The sequence below is a fragment of the Manis pentadactyla genome, chromosome 1 (assembly GCF_030020395.1).
Source record: "Manis pentadactyla isolate mManPen7 chromosome 1, mManPen7.hap1, whole genome shotgun sequence".
NCBI classification, from domain to species: Eukaryota; Metazoa; Chordata; class Mammalia; order Pholidota; family Manidae; genus Manis; species Manis pentadactyla.
In genome coordinates, this window is record NC_080019.1 from 78,690,893 (window position 1) to 78,710,952 (window position 20,060).

The 20,060-nt window shown below is 31.4% G+C and overlaps 1 protein-coding gene across 2 annotated transcripts in view; it reads right to left on the bottom strand.

Annotated features, from left to right (window-relative positions):
* Nucleotides 1–4,079: 4,079 nt before the first annotated feature.
* The window catches only part of PLOD2 (procollagen-lysine,2-oxoglutarate 5-dioxygenase 2), a 90,439-nt gene continuing 74,458 nt past the window's right edge, over nucleotides 4,080–20,060 (bottom strand). The window contains exons 11-20 of one of the 2 annotated variants that reach the window (XM_036896380.2): nucleotides 18,842–18,946; nucleotides 15,373–15,498; nucleotides 12,939–13,080; nucleotides 11,873–11,935; nucleotides 10,788–10,901; nucleotides 8,382–8,447; nucleotides 7,238–7,342; nucleotides 5,911–6,057; nucleotides 5,679–5,804; nucleotides 4,080–5,505 (exon numbers count right to left, since the gene is read on the bottom strand). In XM_036896380.2, the coding sequence (XP_036752275.2) occupies nucleotides 5,350–5,505; nucleotides 5,679–5,804; nucleotides 5,911–6,057; nucleotides 7,238–7,342; nucleotides 8,382–8,447; nucleotides 10,788–10,901; nucleotides 11,873–11,935; nucleotides 12,939–13,080; nucleotides 15,373–15,498; nucleotides 18,842–18,946 (1,150 nt within the window). In that variant the 3' untranslated portion in view covers nucleotides 4,080–5,349. The remainder of the gene's footprint in view (nucleotides 5,506–5,678; nucleotides 5,805–5,910; nucleotides 6,058–7,237; nucleotides 7,343–8,381; nucleotides 8,448–10,787; nucleotides 10,902–11,872; nucleotides 11,936–12,938; nucleotides 13,081–15,372; nucleotides 15,499–18,841; nucleotides 18,947–20,060) is intronic. The other variant, XM_036896381.2, reaches the window with a different exon arrangement.

Consider the following 20,060-nt stretch of genomic DNA (forward strand, 5'->3'; position numbering starts at 1 on the left):
AGGGCCATCTTTGGAGACCTGTAACAGGCACCAAATCATCTGGGTTTCTATCATACTTTCTTTTAAAATTTCCTTTCCTTTGGGTTCACAGAAGATCAATAGGGAAGCTGTTTTGGGACAATCTGAAAATCAATGAAGTTATTCTAGAGTTAGAAGAGGAGAACCTGAATTCAGTGAAGTACACAGGGCAGAAGGTGACCTAAAGGAAGCGAAGATGATAAAAAAGGATGTATGGTCAACATCTGAATATGCAAGAGCTGAAGTAAATTAGAACTACTTTAGAACACCTCCCTTCTTCACACCTTCAGCAGGACAACTTTCATTAATCCTCAAAAAGCTAAAATAGATATTATTACTTTCAGTTTGTCTGAATCAGTCGATTTTTGCACAATAGGAATTTTGACCTCATTGTTACACTTACCAGCTCTGTGATGATTATGAAGAAAAAAATTGTGATTTATCTTTGCCTGCCATAAAGAAATGTTTTTAAATATATTTGTTTTTACAATCAGACTTTATGAAACTGTTCTATAACATTATGTAAGTTATTTTGTCTACTCAAAACCACTTACTGTTATCAGTTGTAACTGAATCTGTCCACTTATACACTGATTAGTTCAGGCCCATATTCCCCACTGAACCTAAATTAGCAGTTTACAAGTAGCTAAAGAATAGAAAACAAATTACTTCATCAGTGCCGCCTGGAAATATGCTGGCCATCCCTTATTTCAGAATAAGGTGTCCCAATTCTTCCTCTTAAACTACTGTGTCATGCTACAAAAATAAATAGAAGTTCCTAAAAAAAATCCAATGATATTTTATTTATATTATCCTTTAAGAAAAAATTTTAAAGCATGAATATTTTTTAAAAATTTAAAACTTTTTGCTTACAATTTAGACTGTTATCTACATTGACCACAAGATGGGGCTGTGATGTCACAATTTGGCAAGATTTATAAACTATACAGATTAAAATGATTTACTAAAAGTTTAATAGGAAATACCATATTTTAAATATGCAAATTTTTCAATGAATCAATTTTCTTTTAATGTTTTGCAAAATAAATATATGCTTTAATTTGCCTATTTCTCACTTAGAATTTACTGAGCTTTGTTAAATGTAAAATTCTGACTAGGTGCAGAATTATGTATTACAGTATGATTTCCTTAAGGATTCTTTCTACCATTTCACATTACCATCCTTAAGGAAAAATTATGGAACTTAAATCAGTATTAAAAATGTCTTTTTAAATTATTTTTGAAAATTATTTAAGCACAGAGAAATTCATTACTCATTACAAATCTACATGAAATTTTTTTCTCCTTCTCCGCCCTTAATTATATTTTTGTAATCAATATTTACTTTGGGGTGGGGATGATTTGAAAAAACAGTATTTTCTTTAAATTATTTATGGCATGCATGATCTTTTCTATTTCATCTGTTAAAACTATTTTTTAAGATGATTAGTTATGTTTTGTATTGTGAAATATGCAGAATTTCCTAATTTTCATAAGAGTATAAATATTCAGATTCTTTAGTCATTTTTCAGTAAAGACAAAAAAGCATGCCAAAATAATCAGTTACTTGATTTATCAAAAGACAAATACCATTACTCAGAACTTACTTTTCCAAATGAATGTTTTCTTATCTATTTTAGTATATTAATAATGAAACAAAAATATAAAGTTAATTTTTAAGATAAAAAAATAAGTGACAGGAAGATTTAGGATTTAAAAAGTTTATACATCCCTAGCATGTTTTTTTCCAATTCTTTGAATTCCTTTCATTAGAATAATTTAACTACATAGTTCTTTTAAAGCATGTCTACATGTAGTTTTTTACTTTTTCATTGATTATTTCTTAGTGTATTTATCTTCAAATACAATTCAAAATTCATTGCTTTCTTTAAAGACTTCTATAAATTTCCTCTCTATCTCTCCCCAATGGCTTTCTCTTAATAGTTATTCTAAAAGAAGTCTGTAGCTTGCTATTCTAAAAGACCACAGATAAACAGTGGTATTTGACAAAGGCTGCTTTCATGAAGTCTTAGATTTTAATTTTCCAAAACAGTCAACATCTAATCAAAGAGAGGTATTCACTGAGACTGCCCTCAACCATGACTACAAATTTTATCTGGTTTTCCTGCATGTTGAGGAGATCCATTGAATAAACCCCTCCATATTCCAAAGGAATGAGAGGCCCCAAAAGTAGTGTCATACAGAATAGGTTTTAGGGCTTAGCAAACAGGAAAATTAATAAGTGCTTATGGTAGACAGGAAAATAGGAGTAAAGTATATATAAAGAGACTCTTGTCATTAAGATGGACCACTTAATTCATATGTTTTCCATATGTTTATTCTTAGAGGTGTATTTGATCTCTTAGGTAAGTACCCAATATAGGTAAATTATTAGTATTTTTCAAATATGAAGTAGAATGGAGAAAGTTAATGTATTACACTACTACTAAAGTATCCACAATAGGGAAAATCTTTACACTGGTTCCCATGTACATTAAGAATTAGGAAAAAATGCCACCATGATGAGCATTTAAAGCTCTTTATATACATGTGTGTGTATACATGTATACATATGTGTGTATATATATATATGGCTAATATATGTATGTGTGTGCACACATGTACTCACAAACACTAATATATTTCAATTTGTTCAAATTAAGTGATAGGAACTTTTTCCTTTTTCTTCTACTGTTATTTCTTTATATTAAACAATATTCAAATATATTTCCACATTAAAAGATTTGGGTCCTTCAAGAAATTAAAAATAGCCATAATATGATCTAGCAATTCCACTTCTGGGAATATACCTGATGGAAACAAAATTATTACCTCAAAAAGCTATCTGCACCCCCAAGTTCACTGCAGCTTTACAACAGCCAAAACATAGAAACAACCAAAGTGTCCACTGACAGATGAATAGGTAAAGAAAACGTCACATATAAATAATGAATTATTACTCAACCATAAAAAAGGAGGAAATACTGACATTCCTGACAACATGGATGAGTCCTGAGGGCATTATACCAAGTGAAGTAAGTCCAACAGAGCTTTAAGACAAATGCTGTGTGGTCTCACTTATATGGGGAATCTAAAAACATCAAGCTCACAGAAACAGAAAACAGGTTGGTGGTTATCAGAGCTGAGTGTGTTTCAAGCTGCAGTATTATCCATCTATCCAATCCTGTCTGACTTCTACCTTTCAATTTTTCTGATCTACTTATGGAAATTTTTCACACTTTCCCTCACTAATTATGAATTGTTCTTTTTAAAAGTACATTCCATATCATTTCATGAAATCTGGGATAAGAGGGAAAATAGAAAATATGATAAATTGCTTTGATCCAATTTCTAACAACATGGCATGAGATTAAAATAGTTACTATAGGCCATCACTCATGTGGACCACAGCTGAGAAACAGGATCTTGTAAATGATTTTCCTCTGAAGTGTACTGCGAGGGACATTAAGCTGCTTTGCACTGGTGGAACTCTTTTTTTATAACCAGAGCCTGTTCTCATTGGTTGGCATCCATGACATACTAGTTATTATATATTTGGAATACCATCCCTGAACTATAGTAATACGATTCACAAATAATTACTAAAATGTCTCTTCAACCAAGTTGATAGATAGTAGGAATTTACTTTGAGTAAGTGCTGCCAAGAAGAGAAAAGAGAGAGAATAAGTTCCTTATTCCTTAGGTCTGTCTCCCAGTAATTGTAACATCTGCTCACCACCATATCCAACAGAGCTTGGCCCATAGCAGAGACTTGCAAAACACCACTGAATAAATAAATACATATTGAATAAATGTATGGTCTCTATGTCCTCACTTGTAAAATAAGTTAGATCAAATCCCTAGTCACTTGGAGATTGAAGATAGTACAATTCAATTTATGATTCAATAAAAAGACATTTCCTTAAGTTATGATATCAATAAATTTACCAAGCAAAATGAAGAAATCATATAAAAAATACATCCGAATACTATGTCAGGATACTCTGTCATACATTCTCTTCTAAAGATAAATCACCAATAATAAAGAGAACAACAGAAACTTATTTTAAATTATTTTATTTTTCATAATTTTCTAACACATGGTGTTAGAAAAATGAATTTTGGCACCATGATGTAGAACTTTCTTTCAAGTTTAACCTTAAATTAAAAATAGTAGCTACAAAGAGGATTTTTAAATCTCACTCAGAGAAATGATGAAAAATCAAGTCACAAATTTTTTCTGTGTTGGGGAATTTTTAAAAGTGGGATAAAGAAAAGGTAGCAAAAAGAGTGGGAAGTTGCTGGGAAGACAAAAAAGTGAATAACCCTCCCTAGAAAGAGTGAAGAGGAAGACAAAGGGCAAAAGGGAAGAAGAAAGGCTCACTAATTCTATTTTCCTGATATAAAATTCAAGTACTTAATGAAGTTTTTTAAAAAATAAAAAATTCTACTACTAACTTCAATGAAAGTTTTTTTTCCTCATTATTTTCTAAAATTAAAAAACAAAAACAAAAAAATCTGTTTTGACATAAGGACATTTGCTAATCTTAAATCAATATTTAATGTATTTTAAGAAACAGGAAGGCTTGAAAGCTTTCTTAAATCTAGCATCTACTTAGAATAATCCGTCTTGGAAAATTCATCTGAAGGAACATATATCTTGATTTCTAATGAAAAATGAAAAAAAGACAAAATCTAAAAATCTAAACAAAAATGTTTTCTACCAGACCTGTGTCTCAGTTGTATTTTATATTGTTTCTTGAAGGAAAACATTGTGTGACATTGTTCTTAATGTCCCTTCAGTAATTACTATAAAAGGTACCTGCACAGGTGGTCAGGAAGTACTTACACAATTAGTTGCATACAAATTCACTTAAAACCCGTTTTCCAACATTTCAAAAATTGCTAATTTTCATTTATATCCATTTTGTCTACATGTTGATAAATAAAATTCTTCCAGGCTTTTAATAAGAAAACATTATTTGTCTCACTTGTCACTTGTGTATTGGTATTATCTGAATATTTCATCCACTGAAACACAAATTCAGAAAATTATCATTGTTCTCAGAGAGAATAAGGCATAGAAATAAATACTTCCATTTACTTTTTTACTTTCTTTTCTTCTTCAATCTGTGTTTTAAGGCTCAGAGCAGACAATAAGAAATATCAAACGATTTTTTTATGAGTTTTTCAAATGTTTGGCCCAAAGTGAAGTTGTTCTGTTGAAGTTATTTAAATATTCCTCTCATCTTCTCAAGCACAACTTCAAAGACATGTTCATGCCAGTCATCCATTCCAAAAGAAAATTCAATTCAATGAAAAGTAAATAACTTAGGGATCTATAAATGACACTGCAATGTATCTTGTTCCATTTTTAACAGGAAGTCCTTCATGCAAATGCGTGAGTCTCCCTGGATGCATGAAGCTCCAGCCTTTTCTCGGTGATTCAATGGAGCAATTGTACCTTAGAAATTTGCATCCACCTCCCTAAAAGAAATGGAACAAATAAACGTATCAGCTTATTATATATAATTTTTTATCAATGGTAAAATTCTTATTATGCCATCTAAGCACAATCTAAAATAAAAAAAATAAGGCAAAGTCCTTTTCAAAGTGATGTATTTCTTTTGAAAAATGAAAAAGATAAAAGCCATAATTACCTGAAAATCTTCTCCCACATTATTGAGTGCAATGTTGATGGTAAATGTAGATGCGTCATGATGAGGCCGAAGAGAACGTTGTCTTTCGGGGGAGTATTTTACCACAAAATTCAATAGAGCAAACCCCTAAAAAAAGCAAAGTAAACCAATGGATTTGCTTATCAATAAAAATATAAAATAGGCCATTTGTGTAAAAACTGGTAGGAAATAGGATGAATGGCAGCATAACTACCTTTGTATAATAGCCTGCAAAGACCTTCAGTGTGACTGGTGCAATAAACTCCCGGATAAAATGAAGCCATACATTCTCCAGGTCAATTTGTTTCATGTGGATATCATCAGTTGGGACATTTTCATAACCACCAGATATACGGCTATCCTAGAAAGAGCATAAATGACATCATAAAGTGTGGTCTGCATGCAATTCATATGTATATTATCTTGCATTTTCTTTCAACCACAAGATCATAACAGACAATAAAAATAACAGTTGTTCAATTATGGTGTACCATCAGCTTTAACTGCAAAATTATCAAAGTAACTTAGAGAACATGGCTGTGCAAACGTATCAATGATGACGTGAAGTATTGCAGAGTCACTAGACTACTTTCCCACTTACTTAATGTGAGGTCTAACTATATAGTAAATAAAACTGACTTCTAAAGCCCTCTAATGCGCCCTAAAAAATGAGTTTTTTTCACAGCAAACCTGGGCATAGATTCCACTTACATGCCCATCACTGAAAACAAACTTTCCCTGCTATGTTCCCCACTTCTATTTTGAGGTGCCCTTCCACGACTGCTTTTCATTATCCTTCAACCTGCTGACTTCATGTTCTTCCTCATACTTTGACCTTCTGTCTCCCTGATCAGCTAACTAGGTCGGGTAAACCTGTAATTGAGAAGAATAGCAATATTCCAGAGTATTCCACTAAAATTCCTGGGTATTATTAAGGAGCTGGAATCTGTGAATTCTCAAAGGAAAAGAAATGCATTGAACCATAAACAGTAATACTTCTGACAAGTCTTGGACACTGAATATAAATGTAAAACTGAATTATACCAAAGACATTCAAATAGATTCCTCTTTCCTATGTTTACACCAAAGACATTCAAATAGATTCCTTTTCCTATGTTTACACCACACAAAAAAATTGCTTTGGCAGTCAACCAGATAAATTTTGTCTTGGTATTTTTACCATAGTTCACTGTGAAATTGCAGAGAATAAAAAGTATCTTTGGAGAAGAGCAATATCACACAATAGACATATATTACTGTTAACATCACCAGCCTGGAGGCAATGACCCTTAGTAGGGACCATCCAGTAATTTTATATGCATAAATGAGAAACTGAGGCTCAGACTGATTAAATGTTAAACAATTAAAGAGAGACACAGTTAGGCAGAGTTCTCCTCACAGCCTTAGCAAGCCCCTTCATTTAAGTGCCAGACTCTTTAGATGTATGACAAAAAGGACAAATCCCCTCTGAATTCTCTAAGTATCTACCCCTTGTCCCACCCCAGACATACTTTAGTTCTTTGTGTGAATTTATAACTTACATGATGTTTTCCCCCAGACCACTGGCCATAATGCTCCATTTCTTCCACCAATTCATCACAGGCTTTTTCAGAAAATATGGGAAACCAAAAGACATCTGGACAAGGCTATAAAACATGGCAACACCATTTAAAAAGAACATTTTATGTCATTTAAATAATAAAGGATATTTTAAACCTAAATAGGAGAGAATAGTCAATATTCGTCTCACTTAGATGCCTTTTTAAGAAGCTTGCCCAACATTACTGACATTACAGTTACAAACAGTAGTGGGTTTTTTTTTAATGCTTTCTAACAGTTATTTTTTTTCATTTTGCCATCTGTGAAATTAACATGTGTCTTAGCATCACGGTTGGCCAGTAAGCCACTGTGATGTAGTTGTAATGCCACAGTGCATGTACATTTAGTCAGACTTTCACTCTGTCCCCATCCTGTGTATATCTGTGTGTGTGCACTTGTTGAGTTGACTTGACTTCGAAAAATTTTTTTAAATGATTTACACTATGATTTGCCAGTTTGAAATGAAAAGTTAGTATGTGTACAGTGTCCTATAAAATATGATAATACCTATGGCTTAATAAGTCTAAAACAGCTCTTTCAATATACATATAAAGCAAAAATTTCTAAATGACTAGAAATCATTGTGTCATTGTTTAACTAGAAGTATTTTTTCTTTCTCAAAGAATACAAAATGACTATCTCAGAATCAAAGATGGTTTACATTCTCTGCAATAAGGTATTAGCAATAGTTTAAAACATTCACCTACAATAGAGTTCATTTTTCAAAAGACCTCTCTGAGAAGAGACTGTTGGAGCCTAGTTTCTTTCAAAGATAAATTTTCACTGAAGAAAGCCTATGCCAGAGATCTGCCAAAGGTTCCTTTCTTTTGTGGTTTGAGATAACTATGACATTTGAGAGTATACTAAAAAAAAGGCATAACCTAAAATTATTGTTAATCTCCACGTTCTACGTTTTTACAATGCTTAAGGCTATAAAATAGGTAAGCTAAGACATGAATTCTACGTAAAGGGTAGTTTTGTAACATTTTGCAACATTCTCTGCTGAAACAGTAGTTCATTAATAATATCCTCTTCTAGAAAATATAGCATAATGCTCCCCACAACATAGTAATTATTAATACAAACCTGTTCAACTATATTTTCAGTGAAAATCTTTGAATAATCACGGTTTATATATTTTTCCTTCCAGTCCTACCAAAAAAAAAAAAATCAATGCACAGGTTAAAACAAATACCACTTCATAAATATTTTAACAGAAAATATGAAGGTATGCTCACCTCATTCTATGAAGTTGTAATTTATGAAGTTTTATATCCTCAGGATTTTATACTCTCAGATTAGGTAATCTTAAAATGATTAGATTTCTATGCTATATTCTATGCATATACATAGCGGTAGGAAAATTCATGTGTGTTTAAAAGTAAAAGATAAGGACCAAAATCCTACCTACAAATATTTGTAAAAGTTAGCTAGTTAATCAACTAGGGTCCTACTTACACTTTTACAGTGAATTGCTCTAAAATAATTTTGATTGTTTAAAATGTATTTAAAATTTCTGTCTTCATTTTAGTTTTTAATATATATCAAAGAATGATCAGGGGTTACTAACACTTTCACTTCTTTTAGTTCCTGAAATTAAGGTATAGGAGCATGCTTTGAAGAACAGCTCCTCTTCATGTTAATTCATGAACCTGATTCTTATCTTTGACCAATCTCTGACACATGAACCACACACTAAGATACCCTAATTTTTGTCAACATCAACTAAGGAATCTTTTTCCTGGTCAAGTGCTTTATTTAAAAACCCAATATTTAGAGAGCATATATTAAAATATGGAATAATTTAGTATCCAAAAAAATCTGTTCTTAAATGTATTTAGACAATTTAACAAAATGCTTTATTTTCTCAGCAAGGAAGGACTGAAGCACAGATGTAAAATAACTCCAATCAAAATATGTTTCAAAAAATATTCATCTAAAATATATCTTTAGAGACCAGATTTCAGAGGGGCCCTGATAATTTATGTACCATTCTTAGTTTTGCATATTTCTGTTTACATGTAGCTCAGATATTTTTTATATGGAAGAATAAAACTTATCTTCAAATTTAATAAATTTCATTTTTACATAGTATATCAAATTTATTATATTATCTCATTGTTCCCTTTAATATTGACTATTTCTCTGATTCCAAATTATGGAAAAAATTACAAGTAAATAATCATCCATAACATTTCAGAACCTTCAAGTTTTTCCTGGTATCATTATTGATCTTTTAAAGTTGAAGAAAAAATCCTCTAAGATTTTACATTAAGGCATTAATATTAGCTTTTCATTTTAGACTACAATTCAAATATCATTGAACAAACTGGGACTTTACTAATTTCTTAGATGTTCTGATAATGGGACAATCATTCAATATTTTGCTATGGGGTATCACTCCAAGAGGTATATTGTTCAGGCTAATTTACTAAAAACAAAGTAAAGCCATGGAAAGAAAAGCAGTTCCCACTTATTTCTGATGTTTTCATTGCATACTCGCCAAAGTTTTGAATTCTTACACAAATGTTCACAATCAGGATGTAACTGGGACATTTTTTCAGGAAACTAATATGATGCAGGATGTCAAATAATTTTATCCCTCAAAAGAGAAGAGATTCAGTGTCAAAGTAAAATGTGTAATTCCAACCTCACCATTAAAAAAAAAGCCTTTCCAATTCTCCTGTGAAAGATGAAGATATGCAGCTAAAATGGAACAGAAGTACTCTCAACATTTAAAACAATGTCAAAAGATATTTTTTTCCTATTTAACAGTGTATTCTTGACCATTAAATGTACTATTCCCAGATGTTCAACTACTCCTACAGATAAAAGATAAGGTGGACTGAAAACTTTTATTACTAGCAAGGGGAAAACCAGAAATAATAGTATTACAAAGATGATTATTCAAGATTACTTTCCCTTGAATAACCATGTCACCATGACTAAAGAAAACAGGCCCAAGTAAGACAAAAAAGGAGTTAATTCCTGTATGTTTCAAATCTTTAAGAAATAATTTTAGACTTTAAAAGGAAATTGCTGCCTCAATCTTAAGACTTTCTGTATATGCTGAACCTCCTTAGTTTGCAATTTTCTCTATCTTTGGTGTACATTCACAAAATTGTAATCAAAAATAAAATGTACCTTCCCATTTCTTAAATTTCCTTCTTGAAAATCAAAATGTAATATTGTCATATGTGAACTACTTGTAAACATTTTTTTCTGAAATTGTGACTAAAAATTTGATGTTGCTTTCAAATATATAAAACAGAAATATTGGGAGAAATCAAAGAAACAGATAATTCCATTCCCCAAACATAATGTATGTCTTAATTTTAAAAAAAAAGGTTCTTGGTCAAAAGCCATAATTAATTACATCTTTTTAAAAAATTAAAGAATTTTTAAAAAATTTAAAGCCTCTTACTACATTTTCATATTACTTAGAGTTCTAAGAAAATAAGGAACAAATGAAGTTGAGTATGAAATACATACCACAGGATTTTCAAAAATCTGCCAGAGGTCATTGTTATAATGAGAAGTATTATAATTAGCAGTTGATAACAGTCTTCCAAATTCATGTCTATTAGAAATGTACATAAACACATCCTATATGCCAAAAAATAATAGTATTAATAATCTCAGAGGAAAGTACAATAAAATAAATTCAACCATAGGAAAAATATGTGATATTAATTTCAACTTTTATATCTCACTTATGAACACGAATGTGTGTTTTTTATTTTGCATATAAAACATGCATGATTTAAAATAAAAGAAATAAAATTTTGATTAATTATGAATTCAGACACCACACAAAACTAATGGATAGCACTGACACTCAACTGAAAAAAAGAAGAGGAAGAACGACTGTTTTAACCCTTTCACATTGATCCTAGATGAAGACATCAGGGGGAAAAATTCCTGTTTGAAAGCAGAAATATTTTTGAGACACCAAAGTGCAACGAATTGTACCTCTTTTGGCTTCTTTCCCTTTCAAAGAAGACAGCACACTTTTAAGCATGAATTCAAACGTTAATATTATTTCACCAGTCTTTTTCATTTTTTTATTGTTTTGATGTTTAAAAACCAAAACTATTCAAGCAGCTAAGGAAAATCAGTCTCAAGTCCTTGACCCAAACCAAATAAATGTGGCAAACACCACAAGGGTAAAGTTGTTTCTTTTTGTACCTGTTTTAATAGTAAACGGGTTAGTTTTAACAAAAATAAAATTAATGAATATCCAAATCTCACTTTAAACAAGATACATTTTATACTTACTCCTATCTCTTCTCTCCCTTAAAAAAACAAAAACTAAAAAAAACTAGTGAAAAGAATTTGGGTTTTAATTTTTAACTGTCAACCATAAATTGTAAATCAGCCCAAAGAACAGCTGAATATCACACAATGCCCACTCCCAACACACAAAATTTACACATATACAAATTAAGAACCAATGAATACCCACATCTTACCAAGTTAAATGGAAAGAAGAGTCTCAGAGAAACTTTACTGCTAAGAAACATACCATATTTAGTATTAATTAAATAAACTTTTTATAAAATAAATAAAAATAACACCTTTGGGGGGCTGAGCATTTGGATTGTTTCCGGAGTAGGGGAGTCTTTTTCCCTTTGTAAAGTCTAAAATGAAGAGAAGCATTGGGTAAGTTGACCTGCACACCCACTCTCTGATTGTTAGGTAAATAAAAACAGCAGCCCTTGATCAAAAGCTGACATTTGGTAATGTCTTTCATAGAAAACATGCAGAACAAGCAAAGCTTAGAGCGCACACAAAGAAACAACTCCAGCCCTTTCTTTTCTTGTTTTTGAGTCAAACATAAATCCAAGCTCATTCCTTAGTAGAACTTTCATTAGACACAAAATTAAGACAAAAGAAAAAATGTGTGAGAGGCCATTCCAGGATGCGCTGTTGAGTCAAATTAGCAGAACATGAGCACAAATGACAACCACAAGTACTGAAGATGTTCCATATAACAATGCACATAGGTTTGTAGGAAAAACAAATATAGTCCAACAACACATGCCTTATTAAAGTAGAAAAAAATACTTGCCAACTTTTCTGATTTTTTTCCCAATGGATAGCAATGTATAATTAAATTTTCACATATATTAAATATACTAAATATATCAATCCTTCTCCCAGTTCAGTGATAAGAAACCTGCTTTTTAAGAGTGTGGAGTTATTAATGATAGAGAAAATATAGACACTGATTTTAAAAAGAAAGTGTATTCTTAAATGTGTACACATGATCATTTCACTAAGACTTTATCTGATTGATTTTAATAAGGTCAGGTTTTGCTACAGAATTTCAAATGGAAGTAAAAATGAATTATTAAAAATGCAGCACTGATTTATGACACATCCATGATTACTACTGAAATCCTACTGTTGCTTATGAGTAAGCCTAAGCACCAAACCTAACATTTTTTAAATTGTTTTTACAGGTACATGTTCACAAATTAATCTCTATAATTGTTCCCTATTTTTCAATACAGAACCAAAAAAATTGGCTAGTACTTACAAAATAGAAAGAAAAGGGGCATCAAAACACAATGACACATCAACTAGTTAAGCAAGCCATTTTATAAGAACATTCAAGCAAGCCATCATTGTATACCCTACCATTTCTCTAGCATTTCGGCAAAGAGCCATATCAGGATCCAATTTATCACGAACAAAATAGTTCCTTTCATTCATCTCTGATCGGAGTGTCTTTCCTTTAATTAAGTACACATTAGCCATGTATGGGACATTCCATATACCTCTGAAAGTAAAGATAAAACATTCCAAGATACCACAAATAGAAAATATTTTAAGGTTTATTTTTGTTTTTAAAATAAATGCCTTATATGTTTTAAATTTTGTACATGTAAATTATTGAATCAAATTACATGCAAATGAAAATACATTTAATGATATTTGATATATATACACACATATACATGAGATATATACATATACATATATATACATACTATCTTTGGTGTACATTCAGAAAATAGTTATCAAAAATAAAATGTACCTTCCCATTTTAATTGGTATACACTACATTTTTCTAAGATAAATCATTATCTCCCTATGTAAACTTCATTTTAAGGTTATATCTGTTTGGCATTTTGGCTGTCATCCCCCACTTTGTTCTTACAGTTAGAGCATAATATTCTGTAGTACAAAAAGTGTTTCCATTTAATATTAGGCAGTTTGAAAGCAAAAATAATCACATCAACTGGTGGTGTACTAGAGTCAGCTCACACTGGCTCTGCAAAGCATGTAGCTTCACTTCCCAAGCCTACACTCAGTGACTTCACATTGGCAGCTTGAAATCGGACATGGTAGGGGTATTTACAGCACCCAACTATAAGCAGCAGTTGTCAGACAATTACTAGCACACCACTGAAGACAGCCTAAAATTCTCCAAAAATACATTATCTTGAAATTTTTTAAGCCATCTCAAATTTCTGCAGAAAAAGGAAGATATGAAGAAATACAGCCAGAAGTATGTGGGTACTGGAAACACTTTATTTTGTCCTTCACTCTTTCCCACACTTGTCTCCTCACTCTAAATATGACTCATTTTTTAAGAACAGTGTAAGAAAGGTTTCAGCTGAAAGAAAATGCCTGTTGCTTTCAGAGAACAGAAAGGGAAGATCTTGACCAAGGAAGAGTAGTTAGACATTAAAAAGAATATGATATCATTTGTTCTTTATTAGATGAGTCTCAAAGGGAATGGCCACACAAAATACTCAGTGTGGCTGCTGAATTCAGAAATTAATCACTGGCAGAGTGTGCAGTGTCTCAGTTTTGAAGGAAAATAACACACATACGCACACATACATGTCATAAGATGTCATTCCTTCATGTAGCTTTTGAACATGAAATGCATTCTTGTATTACTAGATCAAAAGCCTCTTCCATACTCTTTTCCTTGCATATTAGATAATGACAGGAGGCTGTAAAGAAAATCGCCAGTGCCTAAAGCAAGTTAAATGGAACATATTCTCTATTCTATTTCTGCTGTACCCACAGACATATCAGGCATATATACATCATCCCAGAAACAACAGAAGTACTTTGAAATAATGGAATATGATCTTAATAGTATTTTCTCAACTATCATGCTTCTTAATTGTGGCTAATAAAAGCCAGTATCACATTTACATCATTCAAATTCACTATTACTATTTTCATAAGCAAAACATCTTTTTACCACTCAACTATTCCAAAAGAAGTATGTGACTTTTTTCTAAATTTAAGGTCACATTATCTTTTAGTCATGAGAGAATGCTTTCCCTTTTAAGTTGGGATGATGTATTTGAGAAGTTAGGCAAAGCATGTGACATTTCAGTCACTCTGGCCCACTGTCTGTATGAGAAAAAAGAATAACATTCTTCCTTAATTCTATCTTAAGGTAAAGAAAACAGTATTTCAATTATGATTATTTTGATTATTTTTTAGTTTAAAAAATATCAACTGTTGCCCCTGAAATAAATATCAATCATGCAGATACTTTTTAGCGAGCATATTCTTTCCAAACTTTAGAAATGGAAATCAGACACTGGTGAATAAATTGATCCTTAAATCTGAATATTACCTATTTCAACAAAAACTCTTGTAACAGGAAATGTTGAAAGCTTTTTGCTGTTGCTATTGTTCTTCTTTGCTTGTTTATAAATGTTAAAAACTATCGAAACAACCTTTATCCGGGCCACTATATAAATTAGGTAAGCTAAATTCCTTTTCCAAACTTTTAACGGAAGAATACTACTCTTGTAACAATCAAAAGATGGCTACCACTGGTAACCATATATTGTTTCTCAGTATTAGTCACAACAGTGAGTTTGTTCTCATAAAAATTTAGAACCTTAAAAACCATTTTCTGATACTAGTTTTACATGAGTATTTCAGGATCCCAAGTGGTTTAAAAATTTTCTATTTTTCATTGAACATAAAGAAAAGAGGAAGTAATTTTAAAAATTCAAGTCATATTAACAAGACCACATTTTTAGTTTATGGCATATTACATTATGGTATTCTATAATTAAGTCAAGTAACTTACACTCTATTTCCTTGAACAATATCCACATAATCTTCAGAACGAGCATAGTACCCATCAGGACTCAATGATCCCCAGAAATTGGACCACAGTTTTCCATGACGAGTTACAAGAGGAGCAATGATATTTCTGGAGAGAAAAAAAAATTATTTATTTTTAAGTCATCTCATAATTATGTGCTTTGGGCTCAACATGTCACATAAAACAATAAATTTCATTTAATACACAAGTGGTTGGTCCAAAAAACTAAAAGTAAAATAAAAAGGGAATTTCTTCCCAATGCTTTTTCTTAGCTACACTGCTGATTTTTTAATGATATGCCTTAAAGAATAAGAGGAAAAAGCAATTGAAAATGTTATTTAAACTATAAAAATGACTTTAAAGTACTTATTTATATCCAAGAAAAAGAAACTATCTTAATAACTTAATTATTTGAAGTATTTCAAAAACTATAGTAAATCAAGTCAAATATTTTCATTTTCACTGGAAAGACACAATACTCCCTGATGCATTAAGGCATCTAATAAATATTTGCTGAATTTTTAAAAATGAGTGAAGATGGACTGCGATATTTGTAAATAGGCCAGTTTCCCTAACGTTAAGTCCTCAATTACTTTAAAGGATGTCTTTGGTGTGGTTTTGTTTTTGTTTTTGTTTTTTTTACAACTTTTAAAATGGGTTGTGCCAGCTCTGGCAACACTGAACATCTTTCTGGTCCTTCTCCTATTTTAGAACACTCAACAGAGCGTAACTGCCTTGGCACTCTGTCTTAGGACCTACCAGGAAAGTAGTCCCTTTGAGACAAGCATGTTATGAATTCAAAGCATTTCAGATTTCTTCTTAGGGAGGTCTAATTTATAATGTGTTTCCAAATTAGGCAACAAAATCTGAGGTTCCTCTGGAGATCCTTTTAAAATGAAGTGAACTCTAGTGGTATCAAACAATTTTTAAGAAAAGCTACCGCAACTCTTCCAAAAGGAAGTTTATGGACCCACTACTCTCTACGAAAAACCCTATTTCACAGCATTCCAATCTTGTGAAGATCAGAGGTACTCTTTCTCTTACCTATAAAAAGTAAAACACAGTCTGTAAATACACATCGTACAAATAATGATTTTGATTCATTTTTCCTGGTTAACCAGACTTACATTGTTTTGTTTAGATTACCTACAATACTAGAAAGGATAACAAATTATAATCTATATATTATGTTAATTTAAACAATGATAATTCAATGACATTAACTGACAAGGTCAAGTACTTAATAGGAAAAAAATTTATAATTTAGAAACCCAGCTGCCTCCCCAAAGGGTTGGGTAAAGAAATGTTGAAACCAAAATTTGTCTGCTGTGTGCCTCAGTGTTGTTGAGCATGGAAATAGAGTAGTCCTCCATTTGCGGGTTTCACTTTCCACAGCTTGTAACCTGTGGTCGGCCGCAGTCTGGAAGCAGATGATCCTCCTTCTGAGGTATCATCAGGAGGTAAACAGTAAACTAATACTATGTCACATGCCTGAACCATTCACCTGATTTCACTACATCATGTAGGCATTTTATAATCTCACACCATCGCAAGAACAATAAGAGTATAGTAAATAAGATTTTAAGAGAAAGAGACCACATTCATATGATTTCTACTACAGTGTATTATATACCTGTTCTATTTCATTATTTATTGTTGTTAATCTCTTACTGTGCCTCATTTATAAATTAAACTTTATAATAGGTATATGTATGTATAGGAAAAAACAGTATATACAGGGCTCAGTGCCATCTTCAGTTTCAGGCACCCAGTGGGAGTCCTGACACATATGCCCCACAGATATGGAGGGACTACTGAATGAGGACAGCAGCTGGGCGATAATGAATTGCACTACATAACTGAAGGAGTAAAACTGGAGCAAGGCAATAAATAGCAGAAATAGGAAGAGGCAGGGGAAAAGAGAGATGATGAGATATTAGGAAGCTACATGCCCTAAGATGTGACCCATTCTTTACCCCTCTAACCTTCAGTCAAGGCTACTAAACCTCATAACATTCTTGGTGTATGTAAATGCTTTATGGAAACTACATGCTTGAATACAGAAGCAAGAACCACAGGTATCATATGAATCTAAAGCTTTGATAATTAACAGAAATATATGGAATTGGAGAAATAACCTGAGTTTTATTATTTCTTCAAGAAGCAAGGGCCCCAGATGTCAGTTGAGTTACTTATGAGGGAAATTTTATTCTTTACAAGGTTTAAAACATTAGATTGGTATTAAGGGGGATGTATGCTAAATACATAATACAAATTCATTAAATAGTTCACTACCAGAATAACTAAATACCTACCAAAGTGTCATATACAAAAAACATATAAAGATTATTAAAAGTGTATGCACATTATACAATATTGAATTTCAATCAAATTAAGAGGAAATTAACACTTCAAATTGAAGAAAATATTACTGAACTCCACAAGTTTTAAGAGTTACAAATTACAACTCCATCCCCTATCTCTAGGGTAACCTGCTTTCCTTTTCAATGATCAAAGCTTATTCACATGTTGTGAAAATTACCTACAATTTGCAGATAGTTATCTTAGATAAATATCTATTGACAGTTATATAATGGGACTGTTTATTAGTACTGAGAGTTCTTAGATTTTGAAGTAGTAACTGAATTATCAAATTGACAAATTATTATTATATATATAAGGTCAGTTACTATAGTGTAATAGATTTCTCATATAGTTTACTCAGCAAAATAAAAACAGTAATTCTAACATTTCACTGTTATTCTATTTGTAAACAATTGTGTTAATATATTTAAACATACTTAGAACAATACCTGGCACTTACAAAGCACCATTAAATAAAGGTGGGCTATTAGTAATATTATTAGTAGTAGTAGCAGTAGTATTAATAAATGAAGGTTAATATCATTATAAGCTGGGACACATGGTATCTTTTTACCACTTTAATTTAATTAAATAAAAACAAGTGCTGCCTAGTGATAATCATAGCTCAATACTAAATAAATCATAGATATGGCTGTGTAATAACTTGCACCTCTGAGATTTCTTTCAGTTTTTAAGAACTTACAACTCTGTTTGCAATAACTTCTTAGGTCAGAAGTTTCATGAAGCTCTACTTTTAAAAAAACTACAGAGAATAAAACACTTCCAAATTTTATAGACACATCATAATGTCATCTAGCTTCAAACATAAAAATAAGCCAAATATAATTGATAAAACATTGCGTTTGTGATGATAACTAAGATTAAATGCTTTTAATTTTCATCAGGTTGTTTCCTAGGTGATGCTTTCAAAAGAAAACTAATGTGAATTAAAATTTATAAGGTGTAGAAAATAAGTTCATGTGAGTTCCCTTAATTCACTAATTACAGATAAGTAATTAGTGCATCCCCAGACACAGAAAACGATCACCATATCAAAAATACTTTGACACTAAATCTTGTATAGTACCTGTTTTGTTCAATCAAAATTTTTAAAGTCTTTGGATTTGTCAAAACAACATCTGCATCCACACTAAAGTAATAATCACAGTTTTCATCCTGGCGGCAAAAATCCCTGACATTGAAAAAGAAATGAAATAAGAATTACATAAAATAAATATTTGCTGGCTGAAAGTGTTAACATAAAGTTTATGTGTAAAACAAGTTTTCTCTAACATATCTGCTACAAGTAGTAATATCCAAAAGAATAAGTGTTATCTAAAATTTCCAGTCAACTTATCCACAGATGTTCATAATTAGATCAACACTAGAATTAGTTTTAGGCCAAGTGAAATATATTTTCAAGCCACTAAATACTTTAAGACATCAAACATCTAGTCAGAATGACAATTTATAATTTAGTATTTAATTCTCTCTGAAAGGGAACATAATTTACTGCAATTATCAACTTTTTTCACAAATCAAAATGTTTTTTGCACACACACACAATGCAAAATCTTGTACATCCAACATCTTAGTTTTAAGTGACTCATGGATTTGGAAGTGCATAACTCTTTAGGTGTTGAGCTCTTTAAGCTTGATTTGCTTGGAGTTCTTTCTAAGACATTTAGTCCCCTTTTTTTTATCAGGGGACACTGACTATGACGTATGTTTCCCTTCATGGACTCTGTAGCACTACCATCAGGAACACCAAGGGATGCACCATTTGTAATAGCTTCCAAGTATTACAGTTTCTGCATTTAGGGTTCTCTCTGAGCTTTCCTCCCTCACTCTGATTCTAGTTATCACTTTCTGCTAATGTCAGTATATGTCTCTATATGTCTCCATACCACAGCTGTTTCTAAGCAACTGTCAAATAGAAGTCCAGACAGGAAATTTTGTTAAAACTGCACACAAAAAAATACAGAAAATTTAAAAAACATTTTTGTAACTATGTATAGTGACAGACAGTAACTATACTAGGCTTATTTTGGTCATTCTTCAATGTATACAAATATCAAATGATCATGCTGTACACCTAAAACTAATAAAATGTTATGTCAGTTATACCTCAATATAAATAAATAAAATAGCCAAAATTATCTTGGAAAAATTTGAAGGATTTATACTACCTGATTTTAACATTAATATAATTCCCTAATAATAAAGTATGGCATTGATCTAAGATAAAGGAATCAATAAAGAGTTTACAATCACTCATAAATATTCAGCCAACTGATTTTTGACCA